Source organism: Brachyhypopomus gauderio, chromosome 2 (assembly GCF_052324685.1).
Source record: "Brachyhypopomus gauderio isolate BG-103 chromosome 2, BGAUD_0.2, whole genome shotgun sequence".
Taxonomy (NCBI): domain Eukaryota; kingdom Metazoa; phylum Chordata; class Actinopteri; order Gymnotiformes; family Hypopomidae; genus Brachyhypopomus; species Brachyhypopomus gauderio.
In genome coordinates this window covers 44,088,790-44,111,134 of record NC_135212.1, presented here as the reverse complement: position 1 = coordinate 44,111,134, position 22,345 = coordinate 44,088,790, and the positions used below count along the sequence as shown (strand labels likewise).

The window sequence follows — 22,345 nt, the reverse complement described above, 5'->3', positions numbered from 1 at the left end:
TTAAAATCACTTGGAGTGGATGGGCTGGTGCTAGAAAGGTTAAACTTGGTGGAAATACATGTATGAACCCGTCGTTGTGAAACAATAAAACACTGAACCCCCGCTTTCATGTAGTATACTGGGATGCTGCTTTTCCCGATCTTTTGCCGTTATTTTCGTGGGCAAGTGTGAAACGTTCGCTCATGTTGCTTTCAGTCTGCTCCTCTTGAACGTATACACGGAAGTAAGGCGGGTGTTTGTCGACGTCACATCAAGACGACATCAGTGATTGGTCAAATTTGCGGGAAAGTTGCGGTGATTGGCTGAAGTTGCAACACCGCCCTGAATTCACAGGGTTTGCTTGAATTTGCGTTGAAGTTGCAAATCGCAACATCGCCAAATTCTGGAGGGTCTGATAGTATATAAGCAGGGGGACTGCCCCCTTGCTTTCAGAGTTCTTGTTCTAGACGAGACTCTTATGTTTGTGTCTGTCTTTTGTCCTTTTTAATGTTTTTGTATCTTTTAATAAATTAATCATTTTAACCACGTCCAAGTCCTCATCCATTTTCAGAAAATTTCCACGACACTACATCATGTGTATTTTGTTGTGTGCTGATCTGCGGTAGTTTGGCTGGCTAATGAGCAGGGTTGCTTATTATATTGCCCTCTAGCGACGGGATCGCTAGAGGGCGCTACTGCACAAAGAGGTTAATTAATGAGCCATAAGACATCCTGAAGTTATTTGATTTTAAGAATACTACGATATTATATTGCTAGTACTGTATTTTGTTCAACTGTTCACCAAACATTGAACAACACTGCCCTCTTGTGGTAACTCTTGTGAACTGGAGCCACGTCAGCGAATGTGTGTGTGTTGATGCGTCTCAGGATGCATGACTGCATCGTTTCAGCGTGTTGTTCATATGGCCTTTGTTTGTTTGTTGAGAGTCCAGAAGGAACCACAGCTAGGACTGAATAAGACTGGTTAAGACTGCTCTGGCTGTGTTTGAGGACATTAACGCTTTTTGTACCTCTGTGTGTGGGTGTAATGTACATTGATTTTGGAAATATGCTTTAAGAGCTGACTGATAAAATGAGAGCCTCTGAGTTAAAAGCTGACAGATTAGATATTTATTATACTATATGGTATACAATAATATACATTGTATCCTATGAATCCTTCTCACACATTTCCCATTCTGTCACCAGGTTGACAGTTGAATCATTTGCCTGACGGAGCATTTCTGCGTGTGATAGTTGAACGATCAGGTCAGACAGGGACAGCTGGGTATATTGGAGTAAGCGCTCCATCTACTGGTGATGTGCTGCAGAGTCTCTGAGCCTGCAGACTTTAGGACAGACACATGCACATGTTCCATGGTCATCAAAAGAGATTGTTTAGAAAGAAATAACTATTCCTGTTCATCTTTGTAGGACTGAGATAGATTCATGGATATATGGGGAAAGGTTCTTGAATACGATAGTAAACAGACTGTGGTGGAAACCCTCATGTATATAGTTACATATGAAAGGACCTGACAGACATGCATATGTAATTTGTACATACGTACATGTTACTTATTCCACTGTGAACAAGGTTGTTGCTGCATGTTTGCAGGAACAGTCACTGTTTGCAACAGCTTATTTGAAGCTCAGAAACATTACAATTATTCTGACATACACACTACTATTACTGTTTCTCTTCTCACAATCATATCCTTCTAGCTCGGCAGTAAAACCACTAAACCTTTAGTAGCTATATAGTATATAGTATATACAGTATATAGTACTAATATATATATTAGGCTATAGACTAACTATAAAATGTGCTTGTCTCTCCCACTCAGAAACAGAGAACTCTCTTCATTTACATAGAGCTAAAAGTATTCTGCAGGTGTATCCGGAGTGAGAGAGGAGGTTAACATTGATTAATGGAGTGTGTAATCTGTAGGGGAAATCTCCACGAGCGCTCCTCTCTGTGGTCCTGCACTGCCCCCTATTGGTGATCAATATTACCATTCATAGTGCGAATGCTGAATTAGAAAAAAAGAATCTGAACATTTTGTACACTAGCATGATACATTTACAGTTGTTCAGATTATAATGTGCATTTATTTTTTTAGATTTTAATTCAATATAGAGGACATTAATGTAATATAATCCTGTGGCGAATCATGTACTCTCTGTATTTCAGCACAATGAAACATTTTCAAAGACACTATTTTATTATGCACTTTATTAAAGTTCAATTTAGTTCTTAAACACAAATGCTAAAATGATTAAGAAGAAGATTAAGTTTCTCTTTATACTGTCAACACTAATCATTCACTACAGATCGAACTACTGCTTCTGTTAGTTTTTGTCACATTTCATAAAAGTATTGAAAAATGTAACAACTCTCATCTGGTTCACACAAGGCATTTAGACATCTGAATTTTCCTTGATGCAAGTTGAGATCCAGCAGATACTTCACATGTTATGGTCTTGTCGTTTTTCCACTCTGAGCTCTGGATGGTCAGATAGCTGCTCAGTGTGAATTTGTTATTGGGTTGCTGCTGTGCAGAACCAGTGAGGACTCCACTGGTGACTGGGTTCTCATCCACGAGCCAGCGCACATCAGAGAAGCCAGTGGCCATGTCACTGGCCCCACACACTAGAGTGACCCTATCAGACTTCAGCTCTTCACTGGACGGAGGGAAGAGGGTCAGAACAGGAGGCGGCAGAGCAGTGTCTGATCAGAGAGAAGTTTGGAGAAAAAATACTGTCAACGGAGGAAAGTTCACACTTTATCTGAATAACCCAGGCAACCATCTAGGATAGAAATGAATGAATGTATTCATGATAAAGAAGCTTTTGCCTTTATTTACCTGTGTCTTAATAAGACAGAGATCATATGAATCCAGTTATATAAAACCATAAGTAGATGAATTTGTATTAACTGTTCAAAATTAACTCACAGTATAACAATCTTTGAGGAATGTTCCAGGAATTTCAGGTTAACACCCAACCTATAATCACTACTACCTATAATCATCATGAAGACTGAAATATAATTCAAACATTGCTGAAATGTCTGTTTCTGTGAAAATTCAGTCACATTAGCAGTTTTACTAAATCAGTGTTTGCTGGAGTAGGTGAAGAGTTTATTATCTAAAGTCAATACATCTGTTCATTCCAGCTGTGTCTATGGCTACTGTAAAGCTCTTTAAATTAATAAACAAAAACGTGCCATTATCCCAAAATGTTCAATGACATTTATGCACTCCAGAACAACATCTTAAATCACTGAGTACTACAGAAACAAGAGAAAGGAGGAAAACTCACCAGTGATCTTCAGTGTTGTTCCTTGGCCGAATACCACAGTGTTACGTTTCACGTCCTCCCTCGTACAAGAACCTCCTCAGTTTCAGGAGTGAACACAGTGATGGTGAAGTGTGTCTTTAACACATTCCCTTACACTCCCACATCAGTCTGGATTTATTCCACAACTCTGTTTGGTCGGGGTTATTCACCAGTCCTGCTCAGGAGAATCAGTTCTGTAGACAACACGGGTGTCGGGTGAAGAGCAGACATGATCATTGAGGAGGTTTATGTCATGGTGTGAATCACTGTGGATACAGCTTGACTGACAGAGGAGTCCCATGTCCCACAGTAATACATGGCAGAATCTCCTGCTTCCACATCACTGATTATTAACTGGTAGTTTATGTCTGAAGACGCCTTAGATGTGAAACGTTGAGCTGGAAAATCTCCATATAGGTCAGGGGAGCTGTGTGAATGATAGAACCTCAGAACAAACTGAGGAGCTGCTTGTGGGATCTGTTTATACCAGGAGACATAGTCATCATCCTTTGCAACATTGCAGTTCAGGGTAACAGTTTGTCCTTTGTCTGTTAGTACTGAAGGGGTTTGTGTGACTACTTTCTGCGAACTGACCCCTGAAACAAAAAACAACACATCGAATAAGAATACCATAATTTTCAACAGAATCAGAAGCAAATATATCTGTTGAAAGTGAGCGAGGGAGAGATATCTTACATGAGAGTGCAGGCAGGAGAACACACAGGCTTGACAGCATGTTGTCATGGAGATCACAAGGGTGATAGTTGAGGATGAGAGAGTGGAAGAAGCTTTTATAAGTCTGGGGGAGGGGCTGTAAGCCGTGCCACGCCCTCAGCCACACCCTCAACTACTCAACCTCAGATCCACCCCACTCCACACAAAGTCTCTTTTCCTGTCTCAGTCCTTAAGAAGACTTTTAACTCTTCACAGAGGAAAAGTAGATATGATAAATAAATTTAATTTAGCAAGGTTTTAAAAACTAAATAATTAGGATTAGATTTGCCCTGCCTCTGAAGGTGTGTTAATTTGGATGAATGTGTGTCTTTGTCCTTGTCTCTTTTTGTATAGGTGGGCGAATGTGTACGTGTTGTGGGGGGTATATATGGGTGTGTGTGTATATATTGAGGTGAATGTGTACTTACATTTGTGGGTGTAAATATGTCCATAAGAGTGTATATGAGTGTGGGTGAATGTGTGTGGGAGTGTATATGTGTGGATGTACAGGTGTATATATGTGTGAGGGTCTATACATGAGGGTGAGTGTGGGTGTGTGTGTGTCTATGTATGTGTATATGGTTGTGTGAGGTTGTATATAATGGAGTGTGTATATGTAGGGGTGTATATATGGGGGTGAATGTATATATGAGGTTGAGTGTATGTGTGAGGACAGCTGGTTCTGGGTCAGGAGGCTGTCGTGACCGGTCCTCTCCTGGCTGCTCCACTGTGATTACTTCTCCCCTCCAGAGGGAGGGCGCCTTGTGGTTTCGGGGCCCACTCCCCTGGGCGGATGTGGTCCGGGATGGCTCGGGGCTCCTCGGCGGGAGGGGGGCCCTGTCGGGTGATGGGTTGCTCTCAGGGGCATGTGGCGCTGGGGCCTTGCTACTGGCCCATGGTGGGGGGGGGGCATCCTGGGGGGTGGCTCTGTTTCCTCTGGTTCCCCTGAGTCTGCGTTCCTTGGTTGGGAGGGTGCTGTCCGGGGTCTCCCTCTCCCAGGGGTGCGGGGGGCACTAGGAAGTGCGGCTCTGGGACGCCTCTACTCCTGGAGGGGCCGCAGGTGGGTGGGATTCCCGGGTCTCTCTCTGCCTGGCTCTGGCCTCTGGGGGAATGTTGTCGTAACTTTCTACCCTTGCTAGTAAGCGCATTCCGTACATTTATCCTATGTTGCACTTACATAAACACTCACATATACACATACATCACAGTCATTTGTGCTGTATGTCTTAGGTTCACTTTCTGCTCTTCTTTTAGGAGCAGCAGTTGGTGAACCATTGCAGTGGTCATTTGAGCTGGGGTTTTTTTTCCCTGCCCTTCTGTCTTTTCCCTTTTTACTTTCTCTATCCCTCTTTTCTCTCCTCCTTTTTTCTATCTTCTTATGGTCCACCTAACCCCAATTATTGTTATCACTATTGCACTGTATTATACAGATTTGTTATCATTTGATCTGTACATAAAAACAAAGTTGTCCTCCAAAGATGGGGAGTGGATGTGGGCCACAAAAAAAAGCAATGATGTGTTCAGTATCATCACTAAAAGTAATGATGTGTTCAGTATCATCACTTAAAGTAATGATGTGTTCAGTATCATCACTAAAAGCAATGATGTGTTCAGTATCATCACTAAAAGTAATGATGTGTTCAGTATCTCACAGATCAATAATGTTTGACACGGATTTTGTTATTTAGCAGGTCTCAAAATGAAATGGAATTCATAGTCAAACAGTGGTGAACATTATATTTCTGAATTAACAACATATTGGAGTTTCTAAAACGTGTTTTGAGTTGTTTAGGATTAAGACCTGTGGAGGTCTGTAGGAGGTCACTTTGATGCAATATGTAACTGTATAAACAAGACATAACATATAATCTCTAAATATTCTACTGAATGGTGAATCATCAGTGTTCATGAGATTATTGTGTATTTATTTCATTTATTGCATTTATTTCATAATTCAGTATTGTGTTTTTCAAAGGTAGCTGTGTGATTAATCCAGAAGTTGAAATATAATACAAATCAATCATATTAGTGAAACAGAAACTTGTTTAAGTTGTGCTGTCTGTACACAATATGGACATATTCAGAGTTCTTTTAATAGTATGCACAGTTTACGGATTTTAAGAAACTAATTTCTAAACACTTTTTGACTTGGTGGGGTTGAAAAATAAACTCATCTGTGTCACGTTTGGTCCCCGACCCCTCCCTTTGGGCGTGTGTTTACGTCGTCTGCGTCTGTGGATCTCCGTGGGTGCGGTTATGTCCTGTGATCATCCGTCTCACCTGTGGCTCGTCTCGTCATCACTTAGGGTTTATGTGGTTTGTCTATTTATTGTGCGTTCGCGCGGTGTCCTGTGCTCGTCGTTGTCTAGATGTACCTTGTTCATTGTAAACGTGTGTTTTTTGTGCGCTACCTGCACGTTGTTATATGTGAACTAAAACGTTACGTTGAGGGAATACGTTGGACTCGTGCCTCGTCCTTCAGCAGGGACGGCGCCAGAACATATACAGTGAGGGGGCGTCAGAAAATTTCGGGGGGGGCGAACGTAAGTTGTTGAGCGGGGGGGGGGGTTGGGTGGCGAACGTAGGTTGTTGAGCGGGGGGGGGGGGTGCGTGTAACGATTGTCGAGCGGCCGAGAGGGCACCATGTAGCGATTGTTGTAAAATAAATGGGTCTTATTTTTTACATTGAGGGGGCGGGACACCTCGCCCCCCATTCGCCCCCCATTCGCCCCCCCGTGGCGCCGGCCCTGTCCTTCAGCCAGTCGCCAGCGTCACAATCTGTACATGAATCTTCTAACCTGGACAAGAGCAGATCAGAGTCACCAAATTACTGTCTTGTCCATATAGACATGAGAAGAATTTTCTTTTAGAGAAACACATTTAGTTTTGGTATGTTGTTGTTAATGTTTAACTTCCAGATATCAATCTCACTGTAATAAAGAAACTTCATATTGTGAGTGTTGTGAGATACAGTTGTGATCAAATTTATTCAACCCCCAATGCTGCGAAGGGTTTTATGGAATTCAGTGCACATTTGTAATTGTGTTCATAATGAAATCTTACAAGGACTTGTTAAAGAACTAAATGCAACTAAGATAGCATCAATTTTTTTTGTCATAAAGTATTAAATGGCCTTTTTGTGATTTCTTCATTGACACAATTATTCAACCCCTTTACGACTACCACTCCTAAGAACAGAGGTTCATTCCAGTGTTTTCCATCAGGTATTGAAAACATCTGTGGATGTCAACGAGCAGCAATCAAGCATGATAAGCACCAATTAGGCAGATTTAAAAGGACTGTGATACTCAGCTCCTTCTAGACATCTACTGGTGTGTTTCCAAGCATGGTGAAGGCAAGAGAATGGTCCCAGAAGACAAGAGAAGAGGTTAGTGCTCTTCACAAGAATGGCAATGGATATAAAAAGATTGCGAAGTTGTTAAATATTCCAAGAGACACTATCGGAAGTATCATTCGCAAGTTCAAGTTAAAGGGCACAGTGGAAACGTTACCTGGTCGTGGCAGAAAGAAGATCCTGACCGCGACTGCTGTGCGCTACCTGAAGCGTAATGTGGAGAAAAATCCCCGCGTGACTGCTAAGGAACTGAAAAAAGACCTGTCAGATGTGGGCACTGAAGTTTCAGCTCAGACAATAAGGCGCGCACTGCATAACGAAGACCTCCATGCCAGAACGCCCAGACGCACCCCCTTGCTGACTCCAAAGAACAAGAAAAGTCGACTGCAGTATGCCAAAAGTCATGTGGACAAGCCACAAAGGTTTTGGAACAGTGTACTGTGGTCAGATGAAACTAAATTAGAATTGTTTGGGCCAATGGACCAGTGCTATGTTTGGAGGAGGAAGAACCAGGCTTATGAACAAAAGAACACCTTGTCTACTGTGAAGCATGGCGGGGGGTCAATTATGCTTTGGGGCTGTTTTGCTTCTAATGGTACAGGAAAGCTTCAACGTGTGCAGGGTACCATGAATTCCCTTCAGTACCAGGAGATCTTGGAGGAAAATGTGATGGAGTCAGTCACAAACCTGCGGCTTGGGAGACGTTGGACCTTCCAACAGGACAATGATCCGAAGCACACATCCAAGTCCACTAGAGCATGGTTGAACATGAAAGGCTGGAACATTCTAGAGTGGCCATCGCAATCACCAGACTTAAATCCAATTGAGAACCTCTGGTGGGACCTAAAGAAGGCAGTTGCAGTGCGCAAGCCTAAGAATGTGACTGAACTGGAGGCTTTTGCCCATGAAGAATGGGCTAAGATACCCATAGGTCGCTGTAAGACACTTGTGTCAAGCTATGCTTCACGCTTGAAAGCTGTCATAACTGGAAAAGGATGTTGTACTAAGTACTAAAAAATAATGTCACTAGGGGGTTGAATAAAACTGATAATGATGTGAGCACAGTAAAGACATTTGTGGTTATTCCATCATAAATATTATGTTATGTTTGTCTAATTTATAAGTGCCTCTTTGATATAATTGTAAATAAGATGACTGAAATGATCAAAATCAATGTCAAACTGGCCAAAACACTTTATTTCAGTGGGGGTTGAATAAATTTGATCACAACTGTAGCTGTATATCACTTATAACACTGGGAACGTGAGATTGAAGATATCATCAAATTAATATCCAGAATTATTCATATGTTCAAAGCGATAAACAAATCTGACCCAGATAATTGGAATTCGTATGGAAAGAGAAATTACCAAAACAGGTCATTCCAATGTTTCATATGTCATGTTTTATTTTTAATTAAGCAGATAGGACGTTTTATTCCACATTTTGAATGACAATGTAATTGATCATGCTGAGTGCATTTATTTCAGTAAGTAGAAGAATTCCTGATCAAATATTAAAAATACAGTCAAAATCTATATTCACTTAGAATGGATTAACAGACTAGTGTATTCAGACATAGTCTTCATCATCACTTCCTTTACATGATTAACGTGTGTGTGTTGGAGGTGTTCTGGGATGGTGATGTAATGTGTGAATGGAGGTCATCATGAATTACAGACCCATCACTCTGTTCAGTGGATCACTCACGTGTCATATTAGTGTGAAGTCCTGTAACACTGCATGTGACCTGCCATGGGACAATATGACTGATCTAGTATTTATCTGATCACACTGATATTATTAAAGCAGCACGTGGTGGATGGATTATTATGTAAAATAAATGAGTTAAATGTAAGTCAAACCTTCCATAAATTATATGTAACTGCCAATAAAATCCTGTAAATGTGAGTTAGTTGTTGACTGAAGTGCTTTGTTTGTCTTTACGTGTGTCAGTTCCTCATGCTGTTTGAAAGCAGAAGTGTATGTGAGCAGTGAGGAGGTTATTGTCATGGTGTGAATCACTGTGATACGTATTCACTAACAGAGCTGTCATATGTCTGACAGTAATAAAATGCAGAGTCTCCAACCTCCACATTATCAATGACCAAATTGTAGTCTGATTTAGAAGAGTGTGTTGATGTGAATTTTGGAGAGGAGAAACCTGACCCATATTCAGGAGAGCTCCAGCTGTGGTGATTTCTCAGCACATACTGTGGAACTCCTCCTGGTAGCTGCTTATACCAGTATACACTGCCCGTCACTGTACCCAGATTACAGTCCATAGTGGCCTTCTGTCCTTTAGTCACCGTGAGAACAGGAGGCTTCTGTGTTACCACGGTTACACCACTGACACCTGCAGTAAACACAGCATCCACGTTCCATTAGCTCATTCTTACATTAGAAGTGTGTAAATGTTGAGGAGCTGCAGTGTGGTGAGATCTTACATGAGAGAGCAGTGAAGAGAGTGCAGAGTGCTGGCAGCATCTTGGCCGTGTGTGCTGAACTCTGTGCTGAGTGAAGAGACCAGAGGCTGGAGGAGCAGATGAAGGAGACACTGTGGGGCGGGGCTAAAAGAGAGGTTGGAGGGGCATGGGGAGGGGCTTCTCAACCTCACACACCTTATGTGAGATCCTGCATTGGTTTATTTGTTTTACAATATATTAATGATTTTATTACATATTAATAACATATTGTAGGCTACAGTGATTTGCCATATATTAGTCACTCATATTTTAATCTATTTTTCCGCACACTACCATATTTACATATAAACAGAAAAGTTTCTTCATTTACATACAGCTAAACGTACCAGTATTCTGCAGGTGCTTCTGGAGTGAGAGAGGAGGTTCACTATGATTAGGGGAGCGTAAAATCTCTTGGGGAATCATCTATGTGAGCCCCTCTGTGTGGTCCTAAACTCCCCTAGGTTACAGTAATATTCATATTACTATTTACTTAATATTCATCTTAAATGTCTGCTGTGTCAGAAAAAAATGTCACCTTGTTTGAATACACCAGACTGGTGTATAAATTAATAGTAATAAAGGCATTTGATCTAATGCATAATTATACTGAAACTAGTTTATTGTGCTTAAATTTGATTCTATAATTAATAATTTAGGAAAGTTCTTGTGACGGCCAAGGAGTGCAAATAAAAAAGGAAGCGATCACGTCAGGACAAAGGGGGGATTTAAAAACCCGTAACATAATCCAAATTAAAGATACAATAACTAGCAGTCCACTGGTACAAAGATATGACATATATAGACAAATGACCGTCAGGTGTCGTGTATCCTAATAGGCCCCGCCCACCCGCGTGAGGACCGTAACAATGAACACAACTCAACAACAGGACAACATGAAATACCGCCGCTGCAGATGGAGGTGGCCAACAGGGGGCCTCCGTACTGTGACTGTTCTTTGACTACATATGAATTCATTTTCAAAACACACACAATGTTCAGCTATTTGTATTTATTTTCCAAACTTTAATTTCTCACCTCAAGTTCTCTGCATATGTGAGAATGTCTTCAAGACTGATGGAGAAGCATCATATATGTTGGACTCATGAAGCAGTTTGAAAGAACACCAAGTGTGCAAAGCTGTTGTCTAAGTATAGAAGAGTTACTTTGAATAATCTAACATCTTGTCACTTTGAGGACCCCGGCCCCTCCCCTTTGGGCATGTGTTTACGTTGTCCACGTGTCATCGTCTGCGTCTGTGGATCTTCGTGATGGTGGTTACGTCTAGTGATTGTCCGTCTCACCTGTGAATCGTCTCGTCATCACGTGGGGCTAATGTGGTTTGTCTATTTAATGTGCGTTCGCGCAGTGTCCTGTGCTCGTCATTGTCTAAGTCTACATGTTGCTGTGTGTGTGTGTGTGTGTATGTTCACTGTGCGCAACCAAGCGCAATTATTCGTAACAATAAAAGTGACGTCAGTCATACGGAGGATTTTGTGTCTCATCCTTCGCCCCGGGCCCAGCGTCACAGAACGACGAGCCGTCCGAGACACCAACGGCTACAGGCTACAAAACCAAGCCTAAGAAGGGAAAGAAGCCCAACAAACGGCATCACCGCGCCTCTTCCTCCCCCCCACGCCACAGATCCATGCCGACCCTGGCGCAGCTCGAGTCAGACCCTGAGTGTGCCTACTTACTGTGTGCGGCTTGGGAAACCGCTATCCCAGAGCTGGCGGAGTAATACCGCCAGACTGCTGCACGGGTGTGGCGGGAGAGACATCCCTCTCCTTCCCGAGGACTTTTGCCCATACGGGTAAGCGTCCCTGAGCTCTGCGGGGCAGGCAGGCCACCAGAGGGCGGGCTTGGGGAGGAGGAGAAACCCCAGACGCTGGTGCAGCTGGAAGAGGACCCGGTGTGCACCTTCCAGCTGGCCTCAGCCCGGTGGCTAGAGGAAGGGGACCCCGAGCTGGCGAAGACCCTCCGCCAGGGCACGTGGCGAATTTGGAGGGAGCGACACTCTCCTCCGCCCCGCGCCCTCTCGCCTCTGAGGGTGGGCTCCTGCGTCTGCGGGGTTACCGAGTCCACCTCAGAGAGCGAGTTTGGGGAAGGGGACTCCGAGGAGGAGGAGGAGCAAGAGGAAGAGGCCTACCCTCCATCGCTATGCGATGCCTCCACCGTTGACTACGGTGGGGAAGGGGAGGAAGCCTACCCCCCGTCGGTGAGCGACTACGGTGAAGAGGAGGTGGAGGAGTCAGAGGAGGAGGACTACCTCCCTCCGCCCGTAGGTCCCTCTCCCACCGGCGAGGAGGGGGAGGAAGATGGCGAAGGGGAGTACCCACCGTCGGAGTGCTCCGCCTACCCCGCTGTATACGAGGAGGAAGACCATCCTCTGTCCATGCACTCGGGTGTCGCAGAGTGCACGGACAGCGACCTCTATTCAGAGGGGGAGGGCAGTCCGCCTCCCTCTGAGTGTTCAGCTGGGACTGTGTAGGGGAGGTGGACTCCGTTCTCCAATCGCTCCGGAGGAGAGGAGATGGACTGCTCCCAGGGTGGCAGCCCGGAGCAGTCCATGGAGTGGAACCGGAGCGAGGACGAAGAGGACATGGAGACCGAAGGGGACTCCCCAAGCGATCCATTTGGGGAGTCTGCCGGCCGCGCTGCACCCGGCGCCTACGCCGGCCGAGCTGCACCCGGCAAGTCCGCCGGCCGTACTGCACCTAGCGGTGGGTCCGCAGCGAAGACGGGAGGAGGACCTTCCGCCGCAGCCCCGGCAGCTCCCGGTCTCTCTCCCCTCCTAGCTCTCCTCCTGGCGCGTAGCCTGGCACCTGTTACGTGTTTGTGAGTCTACCCGTATGTGTACCAAACCCCTTTTTCCCTTTTGTGCTTATGTGTGTAAGCGTGCCTCTCTGTGTGTTTGTGACCATGCCGTTGTCTAACGTCTTCTCCCCTGTATTCCCAGGGAGGGTGTTCTAGGCGGTCCGTGGTGGACGCCTCACCGAGGGCAATCACCTCCCAGACGCAGGACGGAGCGCACCGGATCCGTCCATCGTCGTGGGTTCGAGGCACTCGGTCCTGTTGGCACCCCGGGATGGGTAGTGCCCTTGGAGGGGGCGTCTGTCACGTTGAGGACCCCGGCCCCTCCCCTTTGGGTGTGTGTTTACGTTGTCCACGTGTCATCGTCTGCGTCTGTGGATCTTCGTGGTGGTGGTTACGTCTAGTGATTATCCGTCCCACCTGTGAATCGTCTCGTCATCACGTGGGGCTAATGTGGTTTGTCTATTTAATGTGCGTTCGCGCAGTGTCCTGTGCTCGTCGTTGTCTAAGTCTACACGTTGCTGTGTGTTTGTGTATGTTCGCTGTGCGCAACCAAGCGCAATTATTCGTAACAATAAAAGTGACGTCAGTCATACGGAGGATTCCGTGTCTCATCCTTCGCCCTGGCCCGAGCGTTACACATCAAGATAATCAATATTTATCTAACAGTTTTGTCACATATGTCTTATTTCAATGGTCTCACAACTACATGTTTTGTGAAATTAGATTAGATTAGATTCAACTTTATTGTCACTGTGCAAGTACAAGTACGCCCCAATGAAATGTGGTTGGCATCTAACCAGAGTGCAATAGAAAACATTATTTACAGAAAGTGCGGTAGTGCTGATTTGTAAATATAAATGTACAATTGAATGTAATATAGAATATAATACAGAATATAATACAGTTATATGGTATATACAGTAATATAGTCTGTGTAATATACAGCAGAACAGTACTATGACTTGGTTATAGGTATGTTAACAGTGCATAGGAGGTGCAGAGAAAGGTTGTGCAATGCTGTGTGACGTTTAAAGTGACTGTGCAGTGTTCATGAGGATAACCGCTTCAGGAAAGAAACTCTTCCTTAGCCTGCTGGTGCGGGAACGGATGTTCCGGTAACGCCTGCCAGATGGTAAGAGGCTGAAGAGTCTGTGGCTTGGGTGGGTAACATCCATGATGATGTTTCTCGCCCTGCCCAGGCAGCGCTTGCGGTGGATATCCTCCATTGTGGGTAGGTCAGTGCCAATGATGCGCTGCGCTGTTTTTACCATTTGCTGGAGTGCTGTGCGGTCTGCAGCGTGGCAGCTGCTGTACCAAACAGAGATGCAGTTGGTTAGTATGCTCTCGATGGTACAGCGGTAGAAGTTCACCAGGATCTTGGGAGCCAGGTGAGCTTTCTTGAGGCTGCAAAGAAAGTAGAGGCGCTGCCATGCCTTTTGGATGAGGACAGAGGAGTTCAAGGACCAGGTGAGGTCATTGGAGATGTGGAGTCCGAGAAACTTGAAGCTGGACACCTGGTCCACTGCAGCTCCGCTTATGACGATGGGGGCATGTGCTTGTTTCCTCGTCCGCCTGAAGTCTATGATGAGCTCCTTTGTTTTGTGTGTGTTGAGTGTCAGGTTGTTGTCATGGCACCATGAGGACAAGTGCTGTACTTCGTCCCTGTAGGCTGTCTCATCATTGTCTGTGATCAGGCCTATCACTGTGGTGTCATCCACGAACTTCACTATGGTGTTTGAACCATGAACCGGTACACAGTCATGGGTGAAGAGGGAGTACAGTATCGGGCTCAGAACACAGCCTTGTGGAACGCCAGTGTTTATGGTGATGTGTGGGGAGTGCAGGTTGCCTAGTTTAACGGACTGGAGTCTGTTGGTCAAAAAGTCAGAAATCCAATTACAAAGTTATGTGCTGATGTGAGAATGCTCTTTATCGATTTCAGTTCGGCATTCAGCACGGTAATTCCATCCATGCCCCAGATGGTTGAGCTTGGAAATCAGCATGGATGGAACCACCGTGTTGAATGCCGAACTGAAATCGATAAAGAGCATTCTCACATATGAGTTCTGACAGTCCAGGTGGGTCAGTGCAGTGTGTAGTGCTGTGGAGATAGCGTCCTCAGTGGATCTTTTGCTGCGATATGCGAACTGGTGTGGGTCCAGCGTAGCAGGCAAGAGGGTTTTCAAGTGAGAGAGAACTAGTCTTTCAAAGCACTTGGAAATGATTGGGGTGAGTGCAACAGGTCGGAAGTCATTCAAGGCCGAGGCAGTTGAGTGTTTTGGCACTGGCACAATGGTGGCAGACTTGAAGATGGATGGGACGGTTGCTTGGGCCAGTGAGACATTGAAAATGTGCGCAAAGACACTTGAGAGTTCCTTGGCGCAAGCTCGTAGGACACGGCCAGATACACCATCAGGGCCAGCTGCTTTCCATGCATTCACCCTGCTCAGCGTTCGACTGACGTCTGAAGTGGAGACTACAAGCGGATCCCCATCTGATGGGAAAGCGTTTTTTAAAGGTGTCACCTTACTACCCCGGTCAAAGCGAGCGTAGAATTGGTTCAACTCATCAGGGAGTGAAGCACTGTTGGTGGGTGGCACCGTGCTCGGTGGCTTGTAGTCAGTTAGGGTGTGTAAGCCCTCCCACATACGCCGAGGGTCAGAGGAGGTGAAATGCGCCTCGATCCGCTGTTTGTAACGGTGCTTGGCTGTCGCTATTCCTCTCCTCAGATTGGCTCTGGCTGAGCTGTAAGCCTCCCGGTCCCCTGACCTGAAGGCCACATCTCTGGTCTTGAGCAAAGAGCGAACTTCTCTGTTCATCCATGGCCTCTGATTGGGGAATGTTATTATTGTCTTTTGTGTTGTCACTCTGTCCACACAGTTGTTGATGTGTTCCAGGACAGAGTTAGTATAGGTGTCCAGGTGGATGTGGGAATCAGTGGTGGCCCGGGCAGCATACTCACTCCAGTCAGTGTGCTGGAACTGGTGCTGAAGGTAGGAGTCAGCCCCCTCCATCCAGATCTTTACAGTCCTGGTTGTTGGCTTGATCTTTTGGATGACTGGAGTGTATTTGGGAAGTAAGAACACAGAAATGTGGTCAGAGAGTCCGAGGTGGGGGTGGGGTTTGGCTTTGTATGCGTCAGCCACGTTTGTGTAGACTTTGTCCAGGGTTTTTTGTCCCCTTGTGATGCAGGAAACATTCTGGAAAAATCTTGGCAATGCAGATTTTAAATCAGAGTGGTTGAAGTCACCTGCCACAATAAAGGCTCCATTCGGGTGTATGGTTTGCAGTCTGTTGATGGTAGCACAGAGAGCCTCTATGGCCGAGTTAGCATTAGCATCAGGAGGCACATAGACTGCAGCCGCGATAATGCAGCTAAACTCACGAGGCAGATAGAAGGGTCTGCATTTGATGAACAGGAACTCCAGGTCCGCAGAGCAGTGGGTCTCCACTACAGTAGAGTCTGTGCACCACGCTTTATTTACGTAGATACAGTTTCCACCGCCGCGGGTCTTCCCCGTGGTCTCTTTTGACCGGTCAGCTCTGAACAACGCACGCCCCTCCAGTTCCACCACGCTGTCCGCCACCTCGTCCTTTAGCCACGTTTCCGTGAAGAAGAATAAATTACAGTCCCTTAGCCATCTCTGTGTGAGGGTCCAGATCTTTAATTCATCCAAACTTCCCCGTCAGTTTGCGAACATTGGCGAGAAAATTGCTCGGTAACGCCGGCCGGTGTGGATTTAGCCTTAGCTTAGCACGCAAACCTCCACGCTTACCCCGTCTCTGTTTACGCTTGCGTCGCCGGCGTCGGGCACTTCCGGTCGGCAGAGGTGTCTCACTAGGTCCCGGTGTCCGGATCAGTTCTGGAGGAAGCTGGTTGAAGTCGAACTGATGCGTGAGTCCGATGTTTGTGCTGCGAATATTAATGTCCAAAAGTGACTGTCTGTCGTAGCTGTAGTTCGCGTGAGTGATTCGCGCGAAAAAACTGAAGAAAGTTAGGTAAATAAGTATTATACTGCTAATACTGGTAAGACGCCGAGCCTCGCGGTACGATCGCGACGCCATCTTGCGTGAGTGTGAAATGTAGAAAATCATAAAACCAGAGTAAATGTGTCCAAGCTTTTGACCGGTACTGTAGCCTATGTTTTTACTGGCATTAACACTTGTAGTATAAATATAAGTTGGTAATCAGTTATGAAGTTACAGTTGTAACATTCTCCATAAGACTTTAGGACATTTATTCTGTGTTTATTTACAGTGTTATCTTTTGTTTCATTTTTGTCTTTTTTCATGTTGGTGAATCATGTATTGTCTGTATTCCAGCACAATTAATTATTTTCAGAGACTCTGCTTTGTTAAAGTTTTTGTTTGTTCTTAAACACAATTTTGTTCTTAAACACAAACGCTAAAATAATTAAGAAGAAGATTAAGTTTCTCTTTACACCGTCAGCACTAATCATTCACTACAGAAAAAACTACTGCTTCTGTTAGATTTTGCCTCATTTCATAAAAGTATTGAAAAAACTTAACAACTCTCATCTCACACATCCATCTCTGGATGGTCAAATAGCAGGACCACATCAACCGAAAAAAGGAGATGCAGAATCCTGAGGCCACCAAACTGAACCCCCTCTGCCACTTGGCTACGTCTCAGAAATTCTGTCCATAAAAGTTATGAACAGAATCGGTGACAAAGGGCAGCCCTGGTGGAGTGCAGCTCCCACCGGGAACCAGTCTGACTTACTGCCGGCCATGCGAACCAAGCTCTTGCTCTGTTTGTAAAGAGACTGGATAGCCCATAGCTGTGGGCCCAAAACCCTATACTCACGGAGCACCCCCCAGAGCAATCTCGAAGGACACCGTCGAATGCCTTCTCCAAATCCACAAAACACGTGGACTGGTTGAGCAAAACCCCATGCATTTTCTAGGGCCCTCGCAAAAGTAAAAAGCTGGTTCAGTGTTCCACGACCAGGACAGAACGCTTGCAAGGTATTGTGTGTGTCCATGTCACTTTGTTTTGAAGGTCAGTCCAGGTTTGTTTGGTGGTCTGAGTACTTGGCAGTTGAGGCAATGGACCATGAACATAGTGCGCTGTGCTTCTGGATCCTTGTCGAGCCAGTATCAGATTGTAGCTGCTGCTGTGTTCTGTTCAAGCAACTAGTGTGTGCATAGGGTGTGTGAAATCTATCTTGTCTTCTTAGTAGTATTGTGTAGGTATTATTAGATCATGGTTGTAGGTTGGTTAATACATCCTAGCCAAGCCTGTTGCATGACTCCGGATGTTAGGTGCAGGATTTATCATCTTCCTGTTTTATGTTACTTGTCTTTGTCCTTGTCTCTTTTTGTATAGGTGGGTGAATGTGTACGTGTTGTGGGGGGTATATATGGGTGTGTGTGTATATATTGAGGTGAATGTGTACTTACATTTGTGAGTGTAAATATGTTCATAAGAGTGTATATGAGTGTGGGTGAATGTGTGTGGGAGTGTATATGTTTGTGTGGATGTACAGGTGTATATATGTGTGAGGGTCTATACATGAGGGTGAGTGTGGGTGTGTGTGTGTGTGTGTATGTATGTGTATATGGTTGTGTGAGGGTGTATATATAATGAGGGTGTATATAATGGAGTGTGTATATGTAGTGGTGTATATATGGGGGTGAATGTATATATGAGGTTGAGTGTATGTGTGAGGACAACTGGTTCTGGGTCGGGAGGCTGTCGTGACCGGTCCTCTCCCGGCTGCTCCACTGTGATTACTTCTCCCCTCCAGAGGGAGGGCGCCTTGTGGTTTCGGGGCCCACTCCCCTGGGCGGTTGTGGTCCGGGACGGCTCGGGGCTCCTCGGCGGGAGGGGGGCCCTGTCGGGTGATGGGTTGCTCTCAGGGGCATGTGGCGCTGGGGCCTTGCTACTGGCCCATGGTGGGGGGGGGGGGGGGGGGGCATCCTGGGGGGTGGCTCTGTTTCCTCTGGGTCCCCTGAGTCTGCGTTCCTTGGTTGGGAGGGTGCTGTCCGGGGTCTCCCTCTCCCGGGGGTGCGGGGGTCACTAGGAAGTGCGGCTCTGGGACGCCTCTACTCCTGCAGGGGCCGCAGGTGGGTGGGATTCCCGGGTCTCTCTCTGCCTGGCTCTGGCCTCTGGGGGAATGTTGTCGTAACTTTCTACCCTTGCTAGTAAGCGCATTCCGTACATTTATCCTATGTTGCACTTACATAAACACTCACATATACACATACATCACAGTCATTTGTGCTGTATGTCTTAGGTTCACTTTCTGCTCTTCTTTTAGGAGCAGCAGTTGGTGAACCATTGCAGTGGTCATTTGAGCTGGGGGTTTTTTCCCCTGCCCTTCTGTCTTTTCCCTTTTTACTTTCTCTATCCCTCTTTTCTCTCCTCCTTTTTTCTATCTTCTTATGGTCCACCTAACCCCAATTATTGTTATCACTATTGCACTGTATTATACAGATTTGTTATCATTTGATCTGTACATAAAAACAAAGTTGTCCTCCAAAGATGGGGAGTGGATGTGGGCCACAAAAAAAAGCAATGATGTGTTCAGTATCATCACTAAAAGTAATGATGTGTTCAGTATCTCACAGATCAATAATGTTTGACACGGATTTTGTTATTTAGCAGGTCTCAAAATGAAATGGATTTCATAGTCAAACAGTGGTGAACATTATATTTCTGAATTAACAACATATTGGAGTTTCTAAAACGTGTTTTGAGTTGTTTGGGATTAAGACCTGTGGAGGTCTGTAGGAGGTCACTTTGATGCAATGTGTAACTGTATAAACAAGACAACATATAATCTCTAAATATTCTACTGAATGGTGAATCATCAGTGTTCATGAGATTATTGTGTATTTATTTCATTTATTGCATTTATTTCATAATTCAGTATTATGTTTTTCAAAGGTAGCTGTGTGATTAATCCAGAAGTTGAAATATAATACAAATCAATCATATTAGTGAAACAGAAACTTGTTTAAGTTGTGCTGTCTGTACACAATATGGACATATTCAGAGTTCTTTTAATAATATGCACAGTTTATGGATTTTACTGGTTAAAGTAAGAAACTAATTTCTAAACACTTTTTGACTTGGTGGGGTTGAAAAACAAACTCATCTGTGTCACGTTTGGTCCCCGACCCCTCCCTTTGGGTGTGTGTTTACGTCGTCTGCGTCTGTGGATCTCCGTGGGTGCGGTTATGTCCTGTGATCATCCGTCTCACCTGTGGCTCGTCTCGTCATCACTTAGGGTTTATGTGGTTTGTCTATTTATTGTGCGTTCGCGCGGTGTCCTGTGCTCGTCGTTGTCTAGATGTACCGTGTTCATTGTAAACATGTGTTTTTTGTGCGCTACCTGCACGTTGTTATATGTGAAGTAAAACGTTACGTTGAGGGAATACGTTGGACTCGTGCCTCGTCCTTCAGCCAGTCGCCAGCGTCACAATCTGTACATGAATCTTCTAACCTGGACAAGAGCAGATCAGAGTCACCAAATTACTATCTTGTCCATATAGACATGAGAAGAATTTTCTTTTAGAGAAACACATTTAGTTTTGGTATGTTGTTGTTAATGTTTAACTTCCAGATGTCAAACTCATTATAATAAAGAAACTTCATATTGTGAGTGTTTTGAGATATGTAGCTGTATATCACTCATAACACTGGGAACGTGAGATTGAAGATATCATCAAATTAATATCCAGAATTCTTCATATGTTCAAAGCGATAAACAAATCTGACCCAGATAATTGGAATTCGTATGGAAAGAGAAATTACCAAAACAGGTCATTCCAATGTTTCATATGTCATGTTTTATTTTTAATTAAGCAGATAGGACGTTTTATTCCACATTTTGAATGACAATGTATTTGATCATGCTGAGTGCATTTATTTCAGTAAGTAGAAGAATTCCTGATCAAATATTAAAAATACAGTTAAAATCTATATTCACTTAGAATGGATTAACAGACTAGTGTATTCAGACGTAGTCTTCATCATCACTTCCTTTACATGATTAACGTGTGTGTGTTGGAGGTGTTCTGGGATGATGAAGTAATGTGTGAATTGAGGTCATCATGAATTACAGACCCATCACTCTGTACAGTGGATCACACACGTGTCATATTAGTGTGAAGTCCTGTAACACTGCATGTAACCTGCCATTGGACAATATGACTGATCTAGTATTTATCTGATCACACTGATATTATTAAAGCAGCACGTGGTGGATGGATTATTATGTAAAATAAATGAGTTAAATGTAAGTCAAACCTTCCATAAATTATATGTAACTGCCAATAAAATCCTGTAAATGTGAATTTTTGTCTGAAGTGCTTTGTTTGTCTTTACGTGTGTCAGTTCCTCATGGTGTTTGAAAGCAGAAGTGTATGTGAGCAGTGAGGAGGTTTTTGTCATGGTGTGAATCACTGTGATACGTATTCATTAACAGAGCTGTCATATGTCTTACAGTAATAAAATGCAGAGTCTCCAACCTCCACATTATCAATGACAAAATTGTAGTCTGATTTAGAAGAGTGTGTTGATGTGAATTTTGGAGAGGAGAAACCTGACCCATATTCAGGAGAGCTCCAGCTGTGATAATATCTCAGCACATACTGTGGAACTCCTCCTGGTAGCTGCTTATACCAATATGCAGCATAATTTGTCACTGTACCCAGATTACAGTCCATAGTGGCCTTCTGTCCTTTAGTCACCGTGAGAACAGGAGGCCTCTGTGTTACCACGGTTACACCACTGACACCTGCAGTAAACACAGCATCCACGTTCCATTAGCTCATCCTTACATTAGAAGTGTGTAAATGTTGAGGAGCTACAGTGTGGTGAGATCTTACATGAGAGAGCAGTGAAGAGAGTGCAGAGTGCTGGCAGCATCTTGGCCGTGTGTGTTGAACTCTGTTCTGAGTGAAGAAACCAGAGGCTGGAGGAGCAGATGAAGGAGACACTGTGGGCCGGGGCTATAAGAGAGGTAGGAGGGGCATGGGGAGGGGCCTCTCAACAACACACACATTAAGTGAGGTCCTACACTGGTTTATTTGTTTTACTATATGTTAATCATTTTATTACATATTAACATTGAACAGTGACTCATCTTTTAATCTATTTTCAGTGCACTACCATATTAACAGAAAAGCTCCTTCATTTACATATAGTTAAACGTACCAGTATTCTTGCCATATATTAGTCACTCATATTTTAATTAGAGGTGTCAATTCCACAATATTGTGAAAGTGATCCTTATGCTAACCTGTCCAACGTCCAGTGGCCAGTGGCGTCTACTTGAGAAGATCCTATCACAAACATCACTGAACCATTAACTCCATATGCTTACTTCAAATGATACGTTCCACAAGAGATGTTTGAGCTGATGACCACCATGACAAATGTCTATGCTGAACAAACTGCTGTCAGGGGCTACAAACATGCATCAGTGCATGAAATAGAAGCCTTTGTAGGCTTGCACATTGCAATGGGAGTTCTGAGGTTTGCGAATGTACTGGGAATCGTACATGCAACCATAATTTCAACTAATTTCTCCTTGTTATATGTTATATATATATTATTTTTCATAATAAGAGATGTTCCCAAAACTTGGATAGCATTTTTAGTCTATTGATCAGGTTTATTTTCAAAAAGAATAACAAACAA

The 22,345-nt window shown here is 44.4% G+C and overlaps 1 protein-coding gene across 3 annotated transcripts; it reads right to left on the bottom strand.

The window, feature by feature from the left end:
- Positions 1-2,185: 2,185 nt before the first annotated feature.
- Positions 2,186-21,586, bottom strand: LOC143508347 (immunoglobulin lambda-1 light chain-like). 3 transcript variants are annotated; one of them, XM_076996793.1, is made up of 4 exons: positions 21,532-21,586; positions 21,115-21,440; positions 3,304-3,337; positions 2,186-2,710 (listed from the first exon to the last, which is right to left on the bottom strand). In XM_076996793.1, the coding sequence occupies exons 1-4, from the start codon at positions 21,569-21,571 to the stop codon at positions 2,388-2,390; spliced, it is 723 nt and encodes a 240-aa protein (XP_076852908.1). In that variant the 5' UTR covers positions 21,572-21,586; the 3' UTR covers positions 2,186-2,387. The 3 variants fall into 3 exon arrangements, with proteins under 3 accessions (XP_076852908.1, XP_076852909.1, XP_076852911.1); XM_076996794.1 differs by lacking the exons at positions 21,115-21,440; positions 21,532-21,586 and adding exons at positions 9,424-9,746; positions 9,838-9,898; XM_076996796.1 differs by lacking the exons at positions 21,115-21,440; positions 21,532-21,586 and adding exons at positions 3,598-3,917; positions 4,018-4,143.
- Between the last annotated feature and the right edge of the window lie 759 nt (positions 21,587-22,345).

Bases quoted from the DNA above. Each gene is read 5' to 3' on its own strand.
- LOC143508347 (XM_076996793.1), bottom strand. From the start codon at position 21,571: ATGCTGCCAGCACTCTGCACTCTCTTCACTGCTCTCTCAT. The intron at 21,441-21,531 runs GTAAGATCTCAC...TGTTTACTGCAG, and splicing joins TCTCTTCACTGCTCTCTCAT to GTGTCAGTGGTGTAACCGTG. The intron at 2,711-3,303 runs GTGAGTTTTCCT...CTCTCTGATCAG, and splicing joins AACAACACTGAAGATCACTG to ACACTGCTCTGCCGCCTCCT.